The sequence below is a fragment of the Sarcophilus harrisii genome, chromosome 5, assembly GCF_902635505.1.
Source record: "Sarcophilus harrisii chromosome 5, mSarHar1.11, whole genome shotgun sequence".
NCBI classification, from domain to species: Eukaryota; Metazoa; Chordata; class Mammalia; order Dasyuromorphia; family Dasyuridae; genus Sarcophilus; species Sarcophilus harrisii.
The window spans coordinates 138,367,248-138,388,058 of NC_045430.1; the positions used below are offsets into that span (position 1 = coordinate 138,367,248).

Below are 20,811 nucleotides of genomic sequence, written 5' to 3' on the forward strand. Positions count from 1 at the left end.
TAATTTAACTTGTACAAAGTGCTCATACAATTATGATAAAAGGTATAGAAACCACATTTGTTTCCAGCATCCTACTTGATAACATAATTTTAAAAAAGAACAGAACTATTTGCTTTCAATTTGCTTAAATAAGGAATTTCAAGGTATGATATATTACACTTCTTCATTACAATATTCATGTCTATAGCTCATTAGTCTAGCTTTTAAAATGTGCAAATTCCTACAAGGACCACCCCATGTTTAAAAATCTGCCAACATTTAATGTTCTTTTACTGTTTAATAATGTTTAGAATGTTATCTTTTCCTAGACCTTTGAAATCTAATTATTTATACCACTTAGAGACATTTCCTTTTTACTGAAACACATTGCACTTATACTCACCCGTATAATTTTAGAAGAGTGGATAGAAAATGTTTTAGTTCAGTGTCTTATTTGAACATAGTATTATGTTCAATAACATGTTATATGTTGCCATTTTATTGTTAAATTGGATACATGTAGAAAAATGTAATTCTCAAAAAAAAATCGTGGCTATTTCTTCTTTCCAACTACTTCTTATCTTTTGGATCTTATATTCTAAAAGACCCTTTTCAAACACTTTATGGGATATTCTCTCCCTCTTTCAGCTCCACAGTAAGATCATTCATTTCCATGCCAACAGCTTTACATTGTTTGGTTTGGTTTTTGAAATTGATTGAAAGTTGACCTACTGTGTTAAGTTTATTTACACAAACATAGTATCTTGAAAAATAAACTATTGAAGGATAGAACAGTTAAAATCAAAGGTATTAAACTCAGTTTCTTTATGTTTGAATATATGTGTTAAAGAGAGGCAAGATCTTTAACACAGGGACAATTAATAGGAAGAAAATACTTAACCAGAATGTGTGTGTTCCTGCCTTAATGTAAAGTGTAATGTATAATATAGGATTAAACAAATGATTTGTTTCTGCTTAAGTTATAATGAATTCTATCAGTCAAACTTTTTTTCTTAGTCATAACATTATGTGAGGTAATCATTGACCTAATAGATTTTAACTCTATTTTCCCTCTACAAGAATTTAGTTTGCTAAATTTCATTAGGACAAATTTAACCCTAATTTACAAAGATCCATACGCAAAGATGAAATGTCAAAAATTATGCTTGCTGAGAAGTGAAAATGGATATCAATTTACTTTAAGGGTTGTCTTTAGGTTTTGCCTTTTAAAAATACTTGTTTGAGGTTTTGTCTTGTTTTTTTGTTTTGTTTTGTTTTTTAGCATCCCTTTCCCCCACTTCACAACTTAAAAAAAAATACATTTTTTTCTAAAATTTCTTTTCCAAGAATCTCATCCCCACCCTTTTCATATTCACACCCTCCCCTCTAAAAAGGTGAATGAGGGCAAGGGTGGGAGAGGAAGAAAATTAAAAAAAAAAAAAAATTCTTACATCTAGGGATCCTGATGCTTAAAAAAACCTAGGGCAACCTAGCCGCAAACCAGGGAGGGTTGTGAGCCTCTGCTTGCGCGGCACGTGGACCAGAAACACTTCCTAGAAACAGCCAAGTATGAAAGCTGCCTCAACCCTCCCTGAACTTTCCCTGTAAACACAGCAGCTGACAGTCCTGCATCCCCGCTGGGTGGATCCCGCAACTCCGAGGGGGGAATGGCACTTCTTGTTTTTAATTAGCCAAGGTGAAAAGGTGAATTAAAACTGGCTGCTTGGCAAGCCGGAGCAAGGGGCTGACTTCAGAGGGGTTGTGAGAGGAGCCCCCAAGGAGGAGGTGGGGGGGTTAGGGAGGGAGTGCGCGGGAGTGTGCGTGTGTGTGCGCGAGTGTGCGCGCGTGAGACTGTGTGTGTGTATGTGTATGTGTGTATTTATGTCTTTTTCTGAATGAACAGCCTCACAGAAAGTGACTGCAAAAGCAGTTCTGGGGAATCTGCAGACAGTTCCCGGGGATCGAGCGCCCAAGCCGAACTCCTCCCTTGGAATGTCCCTGTACTCCCAGCTTGAAAACAACTGTCCTAAGCGAGAGGGAGGCTTTCAGTGACATCTCCAAACACAGCTTGACAAATGACACTTGGGGATCGCGTTTTCTGGTGACAACGGACTCGGTCGCGTTGTGTGACAGAGCTGCTCGAGCTGCCCCTGGAGGAAAAGTAGTCCGTCCAACTCGGACCCCGGGGGCCAAAGTGAAGATCAGAGGAAAGGGAGGCACTTGCCCGGGGAGAAGCATGGCATCTGCTGGGCACATCATCATTTTGGTCCTGGGAGGCTTGCTCCTCGAGTTTGGAATTGGAGGTCATGCAACAGATACCACCCACCCACGGTTACGTCTGTCGCACAAAGGTAAGCCACTATTACAGGTTATAATATTAAAAAAAAAAAAAAAAAAACTTTTGGAATGAAATATTCTAAAGTCATTTGATAGGACATGTAAATGTCATTTCCCCCCCCCAAAAAAAAACCACACCCTGAAATAAATGCAAAAACATATTCTTTCTCTCTACATAACACCTCTGTTTTCCTTAATAGTATCACTAATTGATGTCATGCTCATCACACCTGAAAAGAGTGTCAAAAAGCTCAGCAGCTTAATGTTGTTTGTATCTTATAATGGGGTGCCTGGTAAATATTGGATTTTATGAATGAGAAAATTACTAGAAAAGCTAGTATATCTAAGTGCTGGAGCAGGTAGTGAATAGCCTTGTGATGCTAAATCGATCCAGTGGGCACTAAACATTTAAATGGCAATTTATGGTAAGGGGGAGGGGAAAAGGGGGATGGGACCCACAGAGCACAGCTGAAGAGAGAGAGGTGTAATTTCGCTTTTGTACATAATGGGAGGTGGGGAAAGGGAAGACTAGAATAAGTAGAATTCCAGTGTAGAAGAATGATTTATATTCCAAGATAGCAAAGCCATCACACTGTAATTAAAATGACTGATTGCCAATAGAAGTCAATTGGCTATTGAAGAATATACCCGTGTATGACAGAAAAAAATGTACAGCATATGTAACCTTTTTGATAATTAATATTGAATAAAAACATAGGTCATTGCTTATTATTGTCTATTTTTTAAAATGTTGCTCTACTGGGGCCCTTTCTTGATAAGAATACCTAAGCAAATCTTCAGCAAAGGAATCCCTTTGGGCAATAAATAGCAGAATCCTAAATATTATGTTACCAGAAGGTTAGGTCTTATGTGAGGATCAGTTACAAACCAGCTTTATAATGCCCAAACGTTTTCTTTGTAACTAGGTGTTTTTAGTGTTACCTATTTTAAAAAACACTTAGAAAGTGACTTTGCTGACTAAGCAGAAAACTAAAATAAATTATTAGAATGGAAGTATTTGTTCACACTATGCTCTAAGTCAGATAGCAGATGCAATGATGAAGATTATTTAACAGCCATTTAAAATTGTGTAAAATTTTCAACTAAGTACCATGAGTGTAGAGAGAAAAAAGAAACATGAGATAAAATAGGTTTAATTGTATTAAAAAAAACAACAATACAGTGGCTTCTTTGCTAGAGAAGAGAATAAAAAGGAAAGCTTCAGAATATGATTGAAAATTGTTCTTTTGCTCCTATCTGGACTATTTATTAAACTAGTTATTTGACTTTCTAGGATGCTAGCCATTTTTAGGAGATGCCTGAAATTATTGATGATTGAAGTCCCTTCTAACCATAATTTTACTAATACAGGGTTAATAGTTAACATAATAGAAAGAATGAATATTAACTTTGTGGGATGTTTAAAACAGAGTACAGAGAATTGAAAAATAAAGTATTTATTATTTTCTTAGGAATTATCTAATACTCATTCTGAGTTAATCATGATCAGATACAATTACGCGAGGATAGAAGCATTGGAAAATGAAGAGAAGAATGGTAGAATGAATGAGATGAATAGAATGATTGTTATTCTTATGTAGACAACTGGATTAGCTGCCAGTTTTAGCAGTCCACCATGATGGCAATTCTTTTATTAACTTTGTGTATGTCATTGTGGGAAGAATTGCTTTTCCACAGCTCAGAATCCATATCCATTTCTCTAAATGGTACACTTATTTTTCAGTAGGGAGCCTAAAATTTGTTTATAGGGAATAATAATTTCTTGATATAACCACATGTGGTTTCAACCTTAATTTATTAGGTCTTAATTTTGATATCAGGGTCACTTTACCAATATACTCTTTCCATCATAAAAATAGAGTTGTATTTATTGAGAGAGATACTGTGGTGTACCAGTATATATACTTAATTACAAAAGATATATGATTTCCCTTGATAACATTTTAATTCAATAGTGTCAGCTGGAAAATAAAAGAGTGTATGTATTTGTGCATGTATGTTTGTATGTGTATGTATTTGTACAGTGGCAGTATAGACATAATTAAACATATGCATAAAAGCCATATATCTGAAGCTATTTAGTTGAGTACTTTAGTTTTCTACTTTACATGTAAAATTCTAACACAGAATATTCATACTGTGCTATATTATTATATAGCACAGGATGTTTCTATAATATAGACCTCTGTCACAATGAGAATATATAGTCCAGTCCCATCAAACCAATGTAATATCTACATATAAATTCCAGATCCCCAAAGATAGAGATGTATTTATCTCTACACACACACACACACACACACACACACACACACAGATAATTAGATAGATAGATGTATATGCACACACATATACATTCATATACATATAGATATATTTGTTCAGTTGTTTTTCGGTCACGAACAACTCTTTAAAAAAACCATTTAGGATTTTATTGGCAGAGATGATAGAGTATGTTTTCCATGTTCTTCTCTACTTAATTTTATAGATGAATAAACTGGGGGGGCAAAAAGGTTAAATGACTTGGCCAGGGTTATACATAAAAAGTATCTGAGGCCCTTTGAAGTCCAAAGACTAGTCTTCCTGACTCCAGAATCAACACTGTCCACAGTGCCACCTAGCAGTCCAAAGAGATTTTAGAGGTATTTAGAAAGAGAAAGAGGTCTGTATACCTATATACATATAGATATAGATATACACATTATATATACATACATGTATTATGTGTATGTATATGTGGATGTGTGAATATATACAACTATAAGGTAATAAACTGTAAGTCATCTAAGAATTATTGAAAATGTAATGAAGTTGACAAAATGGTGATTTCACTAATGGTACAGTTTTAGCATACCTAATTAATAATGAATGAAAATATATTAAAGAAATAATTAAGACACATCTCTTACATGTATACATAAATGGGATTAGATATTTGAAGCAGAGAAGGATCTCAGAAGTTCTATAGTCCAACCTCCTCATTTGACAGATAGAGATATATATTTGCCATTTCTGTCTAAGTATTTCTAGACTTGAGTCTTATCACTTCAGTGAAATTTATATGGTCTAGTAGTAATTGTGAGTGGCGAAGAAGGGAAATGGTGGAAGATGGAAAGGCAAATGGAAAGGGTAAGCAAGGGTTTGTCCATAACATCAATAAGACTTCTCAGGAGGTTGCCAACAATCAGTGAATAGGTGAATGGAATTTAGTTGTCATAATTTTATATGGAAAAAAAATGAATATATCCATTTGTGGAAAAGGGGGAAATTTCCAAGTATCCTAGTTGCCACTGCTGCTCTTTTGTAAGCAAGCTGGGCAGGAGTATAAAGCTGTCAATAGTAGAGTTTTTAGAATGTAGTGACTAGTCCTAAGGCATGTAGGTCCTGGGAAAAGAACAATGTCACTTTCCTGAAGAAGAAACAGTAGATGGCAGCCAAAGAGAGCTGTTTTCAGTAGAGTAGCAGGTGGTGGCTACAAAGATGGAGAGAGAAGCTGCAGATAAAAGTGCTATGATGGCAGTAGAGGAATATTTTAGGAGTTTCAGCAGGTGTGATAGAAAAGTACAGGGGTAGCTTCAGCAGCAAGGAAGTTGCTGGGTTAAGACATGGATTAAAATATCATAGATTTAGAAATTTTTAGAGATTTGTGGTTTGAGAGATCATTAGGTTAACCTTCAGCTATAGATAAGGAAAATTGAGACCCAGAAAAGCAATGAAAACAAAAAATCAATCAAATTGATTGGTTGTAAATGTAAGTGGCTGAACTAGGATTTGAACTCAAGTCTTCTGAGTCTTTCACTCCCCCACTTCAGTTCGTCACTTTATTGTACTAAGTTACTTAGTTTCAGTAGGCAAAAGAAAGAAACAAACCAAAAACTAAACCACTGACTACAGGAAGTGTATGGAAAGGTCTTCTGGTAATGAGCCCAGGTGGATCTCACTGAAACCCAAATCTTTGCTTTTGTAACCTCAATTTGTGACCTAAGGCTTGGACATTTCTCAGAAGGTGGTCCTAAAATTTTTTTCTCCTTACCCTTTTCTTCTCTTTAAATTTCTGAAAAGCTCTGCATTTGTATATGTGGATTTCCGAATAATTCTATTGCTTCAACTCTCGCCTGTTATGTACTTTGCCCTTCTATCCCAATTAGTGGATAGTTTATTTAACTATTTAATGAATAGTTCTTGCCTGCACTATTAATAAAGCAGTTTCCTGGGCATTTGAATTGTATATCATCTGTTCATTGAACTAATAATGCATAGGAATTCCAAAGTGAGGGAAATATTTATTACACAGAGTTCTTGATTCCTCTTTGAAGACAGATTAGCTAGAGGGAATTTAACCGCTATGGAGCTTTCTAGAATCGGTAGAGTATACAGAATTGGTGAACCTGTACTGTATTTCTCCCCGTTTTGAGTTGTTGAAGAAATCCAAAACTCTTAGTTCTTAGGATAAGAGACCCAGTGAGATTCCTAAAAGGGGAGAAATAATACAAGTATTCCTTGTCATATCAGGTCACTGTGCTATAAAAGGAAAACACATCTTTAAGTGTTTATTACTTATCTGTTAATTAAAATGCGTTCGAGATTACAAGTTTAGAGTCCTTGTAATTATAGGAATGTGTAATGGGCTAAGGCTTGAGTTGATGCACTGAGGTCCCAAGCAGGTGAGGCTAAATAGTAATTGGACTATACTCTATTAATATACATGCTTGGATAAAGAATGGCCCCGCCCACTCTCTGTGCAAGTCCTGATGTGTTGTATAGGGAATGACGATTTTGGTGGGTGGAGGCAGAGGGGCAGGAAGAGAAGCGGAGAGAGATTGCTGGCTGGGTTTGATTCTGGTGGCTGCTGGTCTCCTGGCTTCTGGTCTAGCTAGCTTCTTGACTCAGCTGCTGACATTGCTATTGCCGATTCCCTTCTACCTTCGATCTTTCTAGATCTCTGCTAAGAATAAAGATTGACGGTTTTCCCCTAACCTGAATTCTGACTCCGGCTGATTTTAAAATATGCGGTCATCACAGGAATGTCAACAGGAGATGTAAAAGTAAGAGGATTTGAGATGGGAGTAAAAAGAAAGAATTATAGATTTAGTGCTAGAAGGAACATTAAAGGCAATTTAGCCCAATACTTTTACAGATAATAAGTTGGAAGTACAGAGAAGTTCATTGATTTGTCCATGGTCAAACAAATAATATGTGAGAAAGTGAAGGTGTAATCTGGATTGTCTGACTTCTAATCCAGGATTTCTTCCAGTTGACCACTCCTTCATTGACACTGGCCTCCATGATGTTCTTCACACATGACGTTCCATCTTCTGACTAAGGGAGAGAGACTAAGATTTTCTTTTTAATTTTCACATCCTGATTCTCTTCTGGTTTCTTTAAAAATCCTACCTTCTTTTTTTGTTATTTTTTTTGTTTTATATCCTATCTTCTTAAAGACAACTTTCCTGATTCCCCTAAATATCAGTACCTTCCCCTCTGTTCTTTATATATCTATTCTATTTTTATTTTTATGATTTTTTTATATTTTATATTTATAGAGCTTAAAACAGTTTTTGGTAGATAGTTGGTGCTTAAAAAATGTTGGTTGCCTGACTATGCCACAATGTCTGGTTTGGTTCCCTACCTCCCTTTGGTGTTCTCACTCTTTTTGAGAAGTCAAGGAGGGCGTGATCACCTGTATTCTGCTTGAAGCAAGGGATGCTTATGGTAAGAGGCATTTACACAGCAGGGTGCTTGTAGTAGCACTTGCTCAGTGTGATGTGATGATATAATGGTTCTCTAGTAGGCACATGCTTAATGTGCTGTAATGATGTAATCATACTGATGTATTTAAGGGCTGAAAAGACTGGAAAGAAAGACATTCCAACTTTGACTATCCTGGTGGCTCTCCTGTCTCCTTCACTCCTCCACTAAGACCAAGGCTGGTCCCAACATCTTCTCGAGAGCTATTCCAGACTCTACATTTTGGCGAACAACGGAGGACACCATGTGTTGTGATATGGGAGCCACCTGCCAGTGGCTCTCCACTGAGAGGCAGTTGCATTGTCTGACCTCTAGATCAGAAAATGCAACTGCCTCTCATTCTCCTTGTAGCACCATCATCCTCTCACATGAAGATATCCATTCTACAGGTCTGAGTTAGATCTCCAGAGCCACTGGCAGGTGGCTCCTGTATCACAACATTACTCCATCTGAAGATGTATATAATTGTGATGGCTTAGTATAAACCCACTACATAAAAGGTATAAAAAGTTAGAAATTAATCTTCTTTATGGAAATTGACACACATATAGATACATACATGACATACATTTTGTTTATGTTTATATACACATTTGTATATATTATATATATATAAAATTTGGCGTCTTATATATACACAATTGCTTGTTCTAATTTAACAATAAATTAAGAGATATAAAAAAAATTTTATTGTATGTCCTTGAATTTCCATTTTATTCCAAAAAGGATGTCAACCTGCACACAATATATTGAAATATATGCAAAACTGTTACAATTAATTACCAACTTTGACTGTTAAAATATAAAGTGGGAAATATTAGTGAGGCAATATAATGAAGAGTGGCAGATAATCTGCCTGTGATGAATCAAGATACTGGTTAAAATAGCTGGAAATAAAAATTAAGTATGAGAGCTAGTGAACTCAGTCACTTTTCATCAGCACTTCTGAATGTCTTTTCTCCTTTTTTTCATGAAGTCTTTTGGAAGAGTGTATCCTGCTCTAAAGTCTCATCTAGCTATAAAACTCAATAATTCCACTAGTGGAGAAAGAAATACCCTTAGGTAATGGCACAGATAAATTGTTGGAAATCAGCCAAAATGATGCCAATGTAGGAGGCAGAGAATGTTGATCTTTAAGAGCATAAGATCTCGTAGACCACCCTGAGTGCTATATATAGATTGTAATTTATTTTTGCTCCAGTTCTTATTGTTTATGATTGATTTTCATTTACTAATAATGCAGGAGTTAAGTAACTCATAAAAATTTTTAAGTTTATTGCTAAGACTTATTCATGTCATAAATATATACTTTTTGTTTCTCTGTTTTATGTAATCTATGGGATCTACTATAGCAGATGGAATGCCAGGTTTGGAGTCAGAAAGATACTTACTAGCTGTAATTAGGCAAATCACTTAAACCTGTCTGCCTCAGTTCCTCATCGGTAAAATGGGTTGGAGAAGGAAATGGCAAACTACTCTAGTTATCTTTGCTAAGATAACCCACCAAAAGGGGTTATAAAAAGGTGGACATATCAGAAAAATGACTAACAACAACAAAAAAAAACTTTATGTATTCTCAGTAAATCACTATATATATTGAGATTTGTAAGAAAAAAGAAATTAAAAGATTTTTTTCCTCATAGTCTAGAATAACAATGCTGAAGAAAGGACTTTTCTGTTAGTTTAAAGACTGAGGTACCCTAATAGGGATTAGTCCTATGGACATACCTTATTTACTTTCTATAATTGGTTTCCTCCCAAATCCCAGGAGCCTAGAATTTTGGGAAGAGAGGGAATTTGGGAAGAGAGTTTAGAGAATAAGAGATTTATAAATGGAAATAGTTGTATTTTTAATAATTATGAAATGTACATAGCCTCATGAAGTTAGCAGTAAGTGCAGCATTCAGATAGAGATTTTTAAATTTAAATCCTCTATTTCTTTTACCATTCTACCTTTAATTGGGTGACACCTCTCTCTCTCTCTCTCTCTAACACACACACACACACACACACACACACACACACACACACAGAAAGAGAGAGAGAGAGAGAGAGAGAGAGAGAGAGAGAGAGAGAGAGAGAGAGAGAGAGAGAGTGAGTGGCAGGATTGCTTGTTTGTCTTTGAAACCTCAGCTTCTAGCCCAGTGCCTGGCACATAATAGGTACTTAATTAAGGCTTATTGTTTAATAACAATGATAATGATGCTGATTAGGTCACATTTCTTTAATGGGTTATTAATATGAACATTTCTGTCTAAAACAGAAGTGACAATATAAACTTAATGAAATAAATTTTGACATGCTCTCACTTTCTTCAAACTCTTCCCTAAAGATTTCTCCTTCTTGTACCCCAGAGAACAAACTTAATAGGTAGATAAGATAAGGAGTCACTGCCCCCCCCCCCATAGAGGCTTCTATCTGGCCCCTAGGAGTTTCAGGCAGTTGGGGCTATGTGTGATTCCCAAATATCGGCATTACCATTATTAACGCTTTTTGGTCCTTACCTAATTCAGCCTTCAAGCTTTATAAGATCTCACTTTCCCACAGGATCTTAGAGTACTGTGGCCTCTTCAGTCTAAGGGAAGAGAAAGTTCTAAGTTTGAAATATAATCATTCCATTAAGTATTTATTAAGATCTGACTGTGCCAAGTACTGGGAATAAGTAGTAGTAAAAACAATAGTTTCTGCTCTCAAGGACTTCATATTTTAATTGAGGAAACAACATTAATATGACAACTAGTTTTTGATTGGCCAGCTCCATCAGTGGCTGCTTAGTAGTTCAATGGTTTGAGTGAGTGATGGATCTTATTAGGATGATTTGAGTTAGAATCTTGTCTCAGATCCTAACTTGTCACCTAGGGCAAAGGACTTAACCTTCCTCTAGCTCTGCTACCTCATCCTATAAAAGGGACAATAATAGTACCTACCTCCCAGAGCTGGTGTGAAATTAAAATGAGGTATTTGTTATGTGGCAGCTAATTGACACAGCTGATAGAATGTCAGCCAAACATTTAGAAAGATCTAAGTTCAAGCCAGAATTCAGACACTTATTAATTTTATGATACTAGGTAAGTCACTTAAGCTTGTTTGCCCCAGTTTCCTCACCTGTAAAAAGAGCTGGAGAAGAAAATGGCAAACCACTCTAATATCTTTGCCAAAAAAAACTCTCAATGGATTGAAGAGTCAGGCAAGAAGGAAAAAATAAACAACAATATTGTAAAGTATTTAACAAGCTTTAAAGCACTATATACATTATGGGTATTATTATTTTTGCTAAATAACTTTCAGCTGGAATTGAAGTATTTTAATTCAGATTTTGTCATGTTGTATTACATTTATTGAAAGGCTCTTTCACTGAGAAAGTTTCCTAAGGCAATTGTTTTTACCGGCAACTTACTATATAGTACTAGAAAGCCAATATTCATAAGATCTACATGTAAATAATCACAGAAGTAAACATCAATTTATTATATAAAGAACCCAACAAAAATTTAGGCAGAGCTTCTTTTTTTTTTTTAATTTAATAGCCTTTTATTTACAGGATATATGCATGGGTAACTTTACAGCATTAACAATTGCCAAACCTCTTGTTCCAATTTTTCACCTCTTACCTCCCACCCCCTCCCCCAGATGGCAGGATGACCAGTAGATGTTAAGTACATTAAAATATAAATTAGATACACAATAAGTATACATGACCAAAACGTTATTTTGCTGTACAAAAAGAATCAGACTCTGAAATATTGTACAATTAGCTTGTGAAGGAAATCAAAAATGCATATGGGCATAAATATAGGGATTGGGAATTCAATGTAATGGTTTTTAGTCATCTCCCAGAGTTCTTTCTCTGGGCATAGCTGGTTCAGTTCATTACTGCTCCATTGGAAATGATTTGGTTGATCTCGTTGCTGAAGATGGCCAGGTCCATCAGAACTGGTCATCATATAGTATTGTTGTTGAAGTATATAATGATCCTGCTCATTTCACTCAGCATCAGTTCGTGTAAGTCTCTCCAGGCCTTTCTGAAATCATCCTGTTGGTCATTTCTTATAGAACAGTAATATTCCATAATATTCATATGCCACAATTTATTCAGCCATTCTCCAATTGATGGACATCCATTCAGTTTCCAGTTTCTAGCCACTACAAAAAGGGCTGCCACAAACATTCGTGCACATACAGGTCCCTTTCCCTTCTTTATAATCTCTTTGGGATATAATCCCAGTAGTAACACTGCTGGATCAAAGGGTATGCACAGTTTGATAACTTTTTGAGCATAGTTCCAAACTACTCTCCAAAATGGTTGGATTCGTTCACAACTCCACCAACAATTAGGCAGAGCTTCTAATGAAATACATGTAACCTATAGAACCTCACTCAATAGATTAAAGGAGATCCAATGTTATATTCTTTTTCTTATAGTACCTGGCATCCATGTGGAATTTTCTGCGTATTTGTCATTGACAAATACTGTGTTTGCAGAATACCATCTGGCTAGTGTAAAGTTTCAATTTTTCAGTTTTCTTTTGGATGGTTAGCAATGAAGAGTAAACACTTCTTAGCCATAGAAGGATCAGGGCTACCTTAGATAAAGGAGAACAATAAATGGTATTGCTAAATCATTTCAGACAAAATATTTTGGGAAACTTTTAAAGTTATTTCATTTTAATGGGCCTAATTCTCCCCCCCCCCCACACCTTGGATTAGTTTTTAAAGGTATTTTTAAGAATTCTACAAAACGAGGTAGTATAGTACAAGGGAATGGACTTGTTTGGAGTTGAAGATTTGGGGGAAAAAAATCTGAGTTCAGTTGCTTTTTGTGCTGCCTACTTACCTGATAATGGAAGCAAGGTACTCACCTTTCCTTAGCTTCTTCTAGATCTCTGCTAAGAATAAAGATTCTTATTCAGGTTCTTTTTCTATAAAAGGAGAAATGTTATCATATCTCTAATGATGTAGTTTGAGCACCAAAATGATGTGGGAGAGTTAGACATCAGATGATGGCAGGCACCAAAAGTTGGGGTTCACTCATATGAAGAATTTACAATGGCCATTCTCTTTGGCAAAAGATAGATTTATTTAGGGTAATAGATTACAGGTAAAATGAAAGAATAAAATAGACCCCAGGAAAGGTACATATGAAATAGAGTGGAAGAACATATGAGGTCTTTTAAATATTAATGTTGGAAAGGGCAAGTTTCCTAATGGAACTTGTTGTTTCCCAGGAGAAAGGAAACATCCTATGAGGTTGTGGCACAAAGCTGAAAGGGATTTAGCACCCTAAAAGAGTTAGGTAGTTGTAGGGGGGAGAATTGTGTTTGGGAAGCATAGTGGAGTTAGGAGAGTTACCTAGGAAAAGAGAAAGGGGAAAGATATTGCTAGGCAGATTACAGTGGCAAATAATCCAAAGGAAGGTGACATCCATGGGATGGCCCATAAGTAGAATTTGTAGGGAAAATTAACTTTAGGGACATGACTAAGAATTTTTACAGGCCATAGCAAGCTGGATACCTCTACAGAGGGTGGGTCTCAGGTGTTTGACATAACTTGGATTTCATACTGGAGGATTTTTCCAGAAGGTGAGACCACGAAACTAAACTGGATTATTTTTTTCTATTCCTCTACTAACCCAATGTAATTTTGAAGACCTCAACATTAACATTTCTTCCTCTCCAGCTCTTTGATCCTAAATGATGAGTATGTAATCTATATACCACTTAACAAGCTGTGCTATAGAGTAATAGTTTTTAAGAAAATATATTTTAGCCTATAGTAGTAATTAAAATAGTAATTAAAATATATTCCCTTAGCAATAGAATATTACTTTGATATATACCTAAGTTATATAATGATTAATATAATGATAACATCTGAACTATACCCTTTTAGTACTAAATAAAATCTTTTGGTGGTCTTAGTCTTATGAATATTGAATAAATGACCAAACCACAAACTTCCCAAAGTTAGTGAAAATTAAGATAGGCAATATCAAAACCATTTAAATAAAGTATTGTACCCTTCATCTCATCTGATGAATAAGAGTTGAAGCTTCTTATTGAAAACAGTTGGGAAGAAATGCTTCTACATTTGTCCATCTGGTTGTATAGAATTTTGTAGTCCCAACATTCTAGTAGTAGCACTTAGTATGCATGTATACCTTTCTGTCCAGACTCATACTAATGTGCTGGAGTGGTGCCATAAAGACTATCTCAAAGATGAGTAACAAAACTGAAGAGATAATATATGGAATGAGTTTATCTCCCAAACGGGTAATAAGCATGCAAATAAAACATCTTTGCTTCAATAAAGAGGGCTAAATGGATAATGTAGGGGAAAATCTTAGTAAGCATGGGTCCTTTAGCAAATACCTTCAAAATTTCTTGAGATATAAGAAAAATGAATCTTCACTGGGGTTTCAATGCCATTTCAAATATAAGAACAATTAGTCATTTATTGGCATTTCAGATGTTTTGTTACTTTTAAGAATAATTTTACAGATATCTTTAGTTTTTACATCAGCTATATTTTCCATTGAATCCCTCCCCTATCCTCTCCTAGAGAATTGTCTGTTATAATTATTTTTAAAGAGGAAGAAAAAAAATGATTGCAATTAACATCAGAAAAAGGCAGATATTATATGCAATGGCATTCTTTTCATTCAGTAAAATTTGTTTGTGAACAAACTAATAGCTGTAATAGGTAATAAATTATTAACTATAAAACAAACTATAATGTTAAATTTATCAAAATTCCTGAAAGTCTAAGAGAAGTTTTATCATCTGTGGGTGAACTATGTTTTGTAGTAGGAGAAAGTAAAATACAACAAATAGAAGTAAAATACAACAAATTTCTAGGTGCTGTTTTTTCAATTTTTAAAAAAAGTGTCAAAATTTCAGATTTTTAAAGAAATTGAAAGCTTCTAGAGCAGGACAAAACATACTACTAGATAAGATTAATATATTCTCTCTGATGCATCTGAGAGAAAAAACAAACTTGTCACCATGATATTTAAAGTCTTTTGTAGTCTGATGGCATCCCTTTTCAAGTTTACTGAACAGTAGCTCCTCATTCATACACATTCTGTCCTGGAAAGAATGACCTACTTGATGTGCTATGGACTTTATGTGCCTAATTCAACAGTGGTGTATAGGTTGTATATCATTCCTAAAATGCATTTCGTCTTCTTAAAAATTCTATCCTTTTTTTCTTCTTGTACTGCCTCTCAGTATGCATTCTTCCTGATCCCCCAGCTGACTTCTCTCTTCTCTTCACTTTATCATGTATACACTTATTTATTCATATACATTAATTAAGATGAGAGAATTTAAGCTTTTTGGGTATTGAGGATGGGACTGAGACTAATTTTTAATTTTTTATATCCTTAGCACTAGCATATTTTCTTTCCAAAAATAGTACATATTAGGTGCTCTGTAAATATTTATCGATTGATTATCAATCAAATCAAACATCAATAAAAATCAATAGTTTTGCTGACCTACTTTGGCCCCTTTTTAATCCTTTGTAACATTGTAATGGAATATTGCTGTGTTATGGGAAATGATTAAGCAGAATAATTTCAGAAAACTTAAAAATACAAATATGTATTGTTGAAAAATGAAGGAACAGAACCAGGAGAACATTGTCTACAGCAAAATTATAAAATAAACAGTTGTGAATGACAACTATTCTCACTAATAAAATCATCCAGCAAAATTCCATATTATTTAAAGTTTTCTTTTCTTTTTTTATGTTCAAGTTTTATTCCAAAGAATGACTGACTAATATGGAAATGTTTTACATGACTGCACATGTACAACTTATATTAGATTGCTTATGGTCTTAGGAGGGCAGAAGGGAGGAAGGGAGGGATAGAAATGGGAACTCCAAACTTTTTTTTAAATGTTAAAAAAATTTCATTTTATGTATAATTGGATAAAATAAAATATTATTAAAAAACTTTGTTATAAAGAATGTCTCATTAGTTAGGGGAGGAATATGTTAAAAATTTAATGTGATGTAAAAACAAAAGGTATTAACAATAAAACTTTTAAAAATATTTAGAATGCTTCTTGAATTCAATTGGATAAGAAAGAAAAAGAGATCCAGGCAAAAGTTTCTTGAAAAATTTAAGATGAAACTGAATACTTTAAAGTAGATGATCAGAGGTTTCACACAGGAGGTAGCACTTCAGTTAAATCTTGAAAGAAAAAAAGTATTCTTAAACAGGGAAAGACCACATTCCTGGAAGAGGGAAGTAGAAGACTGTATTTGAAGTTCAAGGACCAGGTTTTGGTTAGAAGGTAGAATGCATGAATGGGAGTAATATGAGAAAGGTAGTTTGTAGTTAGATTTCAGAGAGTCTTAAGTGTTTCCTACAAATCCAAAGAGTTTGAATTTCTTGTCAGAGCCAATAAAGGAACTAATGAATATTTTTCATCAAAGTATTAACATAAATCTATGAAAAAGTATTGGGGGAGTGTTTGTGAATATTGATTAAGTTATTAAGTCAGTCTGTACATATCCTGTTAAGAATCAAAAAATATGAGTAATTGTAGTTGGTGATTCCTTGCAAGACTGAGTATTGAAACATCTACATGTTGATATTATATTAGTATATTAGCAGGAAAGATATCTGTTGGTTTCTTGAGACATGTTTCTAGGAGGTAACGATAGAGAACATGAGAAAGTATAATATGAAAATATGAAAATATTCTACTTGTAGAGTCAGAAGACTTGTTTTCAAATGCTCTATCCCTGTTACTTCTTAATTCTGTGACTTTAGACAAATTAATTCAATATACCACTGTAGGCCTCAGTTTCCTTATCCCCCAATTGAGGGGTTTAGGTATAATGTTCTTTGAGGTCTTTCATAGTTATAAAGGTATGACCCAGTGCTGTAAAACATATCTCACCATGCCAGAATGTTTGGTTAATTTAGTAATTTACAATAGGATAAATATAAAGTGTTCTACTTCTGGCAAAAAAAGTGGACTAAGATAAATTATTTATCTGAAAAAAAAAAAAGATCTGAGGGATAAGACAATGGTATAATATGGTCACCACAATGCTATTGTAGCTTTCAGTGGAATTAAGTGAATCTTAGTATTTTGCATCAAAGTGGTGATAGTGCTAAGATATGTAATTATGAATACTACATCTTAGGAAAAGATGGAAAAATGGCCCACCCTGAGAGGAAGGTAATAAGGATAATGAAGGGCCTTCAGCTTTGCCAAATGAGAATTGGTTGAAGGACCAGAAAATTCTTGTCTGGAGAAGCAAAAAAGTGGGAATATAACAGGTGTCATATATAAAACATTAGACTTGTTCTGTTGAACCCTGGAAGGGAGAATGAAAATCAATGGGTAGAAGTTGCAGGAAAGCAGGTTTATGCCTGATATAAGACAAAAGTTCATAACAGTTATCCAAAAGTGTAATGGATACTTTTGGGAGTCCTAATAAGGACAGCCTTAATGATTATTTCTCAGGTATATTATAATCCACTTAACTTTAAATTAGATGACCCTTTAGATCTGGTTAAACTTAAAAGTTATATTATTCTATAATTGGAGAGTTGTAATGTTCAGGCTAGCTTTCTGGAGGTCCTCCAAAAGGCCTTGGTCTCAGCAGGAGAGACACCAGGAGAATGGACAAGAATAGAGTCCAAAGTCTATTGTCTCTTACATAGTCTGTGTCTGTCATAGTCTGACAGTCTCAACCAGTCTCCCTCTAAGTCTGACTTTGTCCCCAGTTCTCCTTAAATATCCTTTTACAATTACATCATTACAGTATACTGAGTATAAGCCAATCTAGAGTGATTATATCATTATATCAAATTAGAGTGATTATATCATTATACCATACTTTATATTTGTGAACTGGAGAACTATTATCTCATCAATTCCATTGAGTTAACACCTTATTTTAAGTATGCTTCTTTCAAGTATATTTCTCCAAAGTTCTGCCCTCTCAGAGAGTGGAGAAACTGCAAGCAATAATTTAATAGTTCATTTGAATAATCCTGGGAAGAGGTAATGGAAGCCTGAAAATATGGTGCTAGCAATATGAGTGAAGAGGTAAGAGATGACAGCAATACTATGGAGGTAAAAATAACCAGATTTGGTAATTGATTGTTCTTGAAGGGTGAAGGAAAGGGAAGAGTTTAGGTTAGGAAGGTGTGATTGAATGGATTATGGTGTCCTTAATAGAAATAGAGAAGTTTAGATGAAGGGAGGCAAGGGGAAAAGTATATGTTCATTTTGGACATGATAAATTTGAGATGCTGGTGGAACATCCAAGTGGAGTCATGTAGCCAGTACTTAGAAATGCTAAACTAGAGTTTAGCACAAGTCACATAGATTTTTAAAGTATCTACAAAGAGATGATCATTTAATCCAGTGCATCTGATGAGATCACTTACAAAACGTAGAGAAAAGTAGGTCCGACAAAGATCCTTAGTTAGGGGATAGTGATGAATGAGTAAAGGAGACTAAGAAAGTTATCTCAGGGCATGACTAGCATTCCTCCTATTTCTTTCAAAAATATATTCAGTATTATCTTGACTTTTACTTCTCATGGAAGTCATTGTGTCCAATATGTTGTCATTGGTTTTATGCCTGCCATGAATTTCTCCATTTACTTTTGTGTTACCTATAATTTTGATTCTTTTGAGGTCATAATTTTTCATGATTTTCAGGCATATCGAGCAATTGGGAGAATATGGGTTTAAGGAGACAGGCTTTTTGCAGCAGTTAATATTTGTTATCACTGAATAAACTGAGCTATGTTCCAAATGTGATGAAGCTTGAGTCTCTCTTTCCTTTCAGTTCTATGTCCAGCTCTTTGTCCTTCAACATTAGTGTATAAAATATTGGATTAACATATTGATGAACTAGCACAAAGGTCTGCCTTCCCAGTTCTGTGGGATTTTATTTTAATCCTTTTTATCCCCCTACAGTGAATGGTTAGATCAATTTTGAATTAAGGTGGATTTCCTTTAGGCTTTGTTGTGTTCTGGGAATTGTTGCAATTAGTACAATGTTATCTTTGAATCAGATCATTTGGAGAGCCTTACCATCAATAATGAATCTTTCCTTTGTTTGCCCTCTTCATATGATTTCTTTCATAATAATGGAGAAGAACAATGGTGAGCATATGTCTCCCATTTTTGTACCTCATTTGATGTTCAGACTCGATGGATTGTTCAACCAAATTACTTTCATATTTGCATCTGTTATTGAATAACATGTAATTTTAATGGATGCGTGGGAGACACCTTGTATGAGAACAGCTTTCAAAACTATTTTGTTTTCCTACAGAATTATTTTTTAATTCAGAAATGCTTACAATGAAATAATTTGTATAATAAATTTTATTGATATCTTTTGTTTTTATATCAACTAAATTTTCCCTGTATCTCTCCATTTCTCTACTTCCACCCTCTCAGAGGGACATTCCATATTATAAGAATTTTTAAAGTAAGAAAAAGTAGGATGTGAGAAAAATAAATCCATAAAACTCAATACATTGAGAAAGTCAGACAGCATATTCAGTGTTCCACACTAAGAAACCCTTCAACTTTGCAAAGGGATGGGAAATTACGGGGACAGGAAGTGTTTTGGCTTAACTCTTTTTAGGAGCCATCTTTGTTCTTTGTAATTTTGTAATGTTAATTTTTAATTATTCTATGATTCTCTCATGACATTATTGTAGACATGATATATCCTGTTTTGTTTTTGCTGTGATTCCTTGACCCAGCAATATTTTATGATCTCAATATACCTTTTGGTCATTTATAGGATTTTAAAAGTGCCATCTCCTGTAGAACACTTGTCTTTGAAAGGATGCTTATCTTAACCTGTCTTTTTGAATTTTCGCTCTGGGAAGAATCTTAAATGTTGATATCTATAAGCAAAATTTTCTGATGATTAAATACTTGTCTTTGCAAACAATATTTAGTCATTCTTGTAGTGATCAAAAATATTATTTCTCATGTTTGTAGATTAGGAAACAAATTAACATGACTTCCTTAATTATTTGTGGAAATGCTGCTTTTGATAATGCTTTAAATAGATGGATGAAGAAATGGAAATGGATTGTACCTATTTTATTTTTATATACATTTACATAGTTAATTCCAGCAGGAAGAAACCTTCTCTACTGGTGTAGATTGGTACTTTTGTATATTATGCTTTTAGAGAGCTGCCTCAAAGATTGAGGGGTTAAATGATTTGCTCAGCATCATCCAACCAATATAATATATATGTGAGGGATGAGACGTGCTGAGGCTTTCTTAGTTGTAAAGCCGGCACTTCTTTATGCCCTCTTTAAGCTTGCTCATAGCTGAAGAGATATACATGCACATAAACTACAGATAAACTGAATGCAATGTTTAAACAATGTTCTGTCTGCAAATTGAACCCTAGAGTTTTTTTTTCTGAAACTAAAAAATTTAGCAACAGGCTAATCAAAAGATTAATGCAGTAGGTAAAAAAATATGTATAAAGTTCATGCTTTTGGAAGAGTGTTTCCCAAAGTGGAATGTGTAGTATAGTACCAAAGAAAGTGGAATTGTGCCTGTCTGTTACCCAAAAGCAATAGAGGGTTAAGTATAAAGGCAAGCAGAAAGGAAGAATTTCACTTCCTCCTATCATCCTTCTTTCTCCAACTTTTAGATGTGATGCTCTTTAAATAAGCAGCTGAGCCTCCAGGCTTCCTCCCCTATAACTC

At 34.6% G+C, this 20,811-nt stretch overlaps 1 protein-coding gene across 1 annotated transcript in view; it reads left to right on the forward strand.

Moving 5' to 3' along the window:
* The first annotated feature begins 1,899 nt into the window (after positions 1-1,899).
* SEMA3E (semaphorin 3E) overlaps positions 1,900-20,811 on the forward strand; it is a 339,675-nt gene continuing 320,763 nt past the window's right edge. Inside the window, exon 1 of the mRNA XM_031938651.1 lies at positions 1,900-2,330. Coding sequence (XP_031794511.1) covers positions 2,216-2,330 — 115 coding nt within the window. The 5' untranslated portion in view covers positions 1,900-2,215. The remainder of the gene's footprint in view (positions 2,331-20,811) is intronic.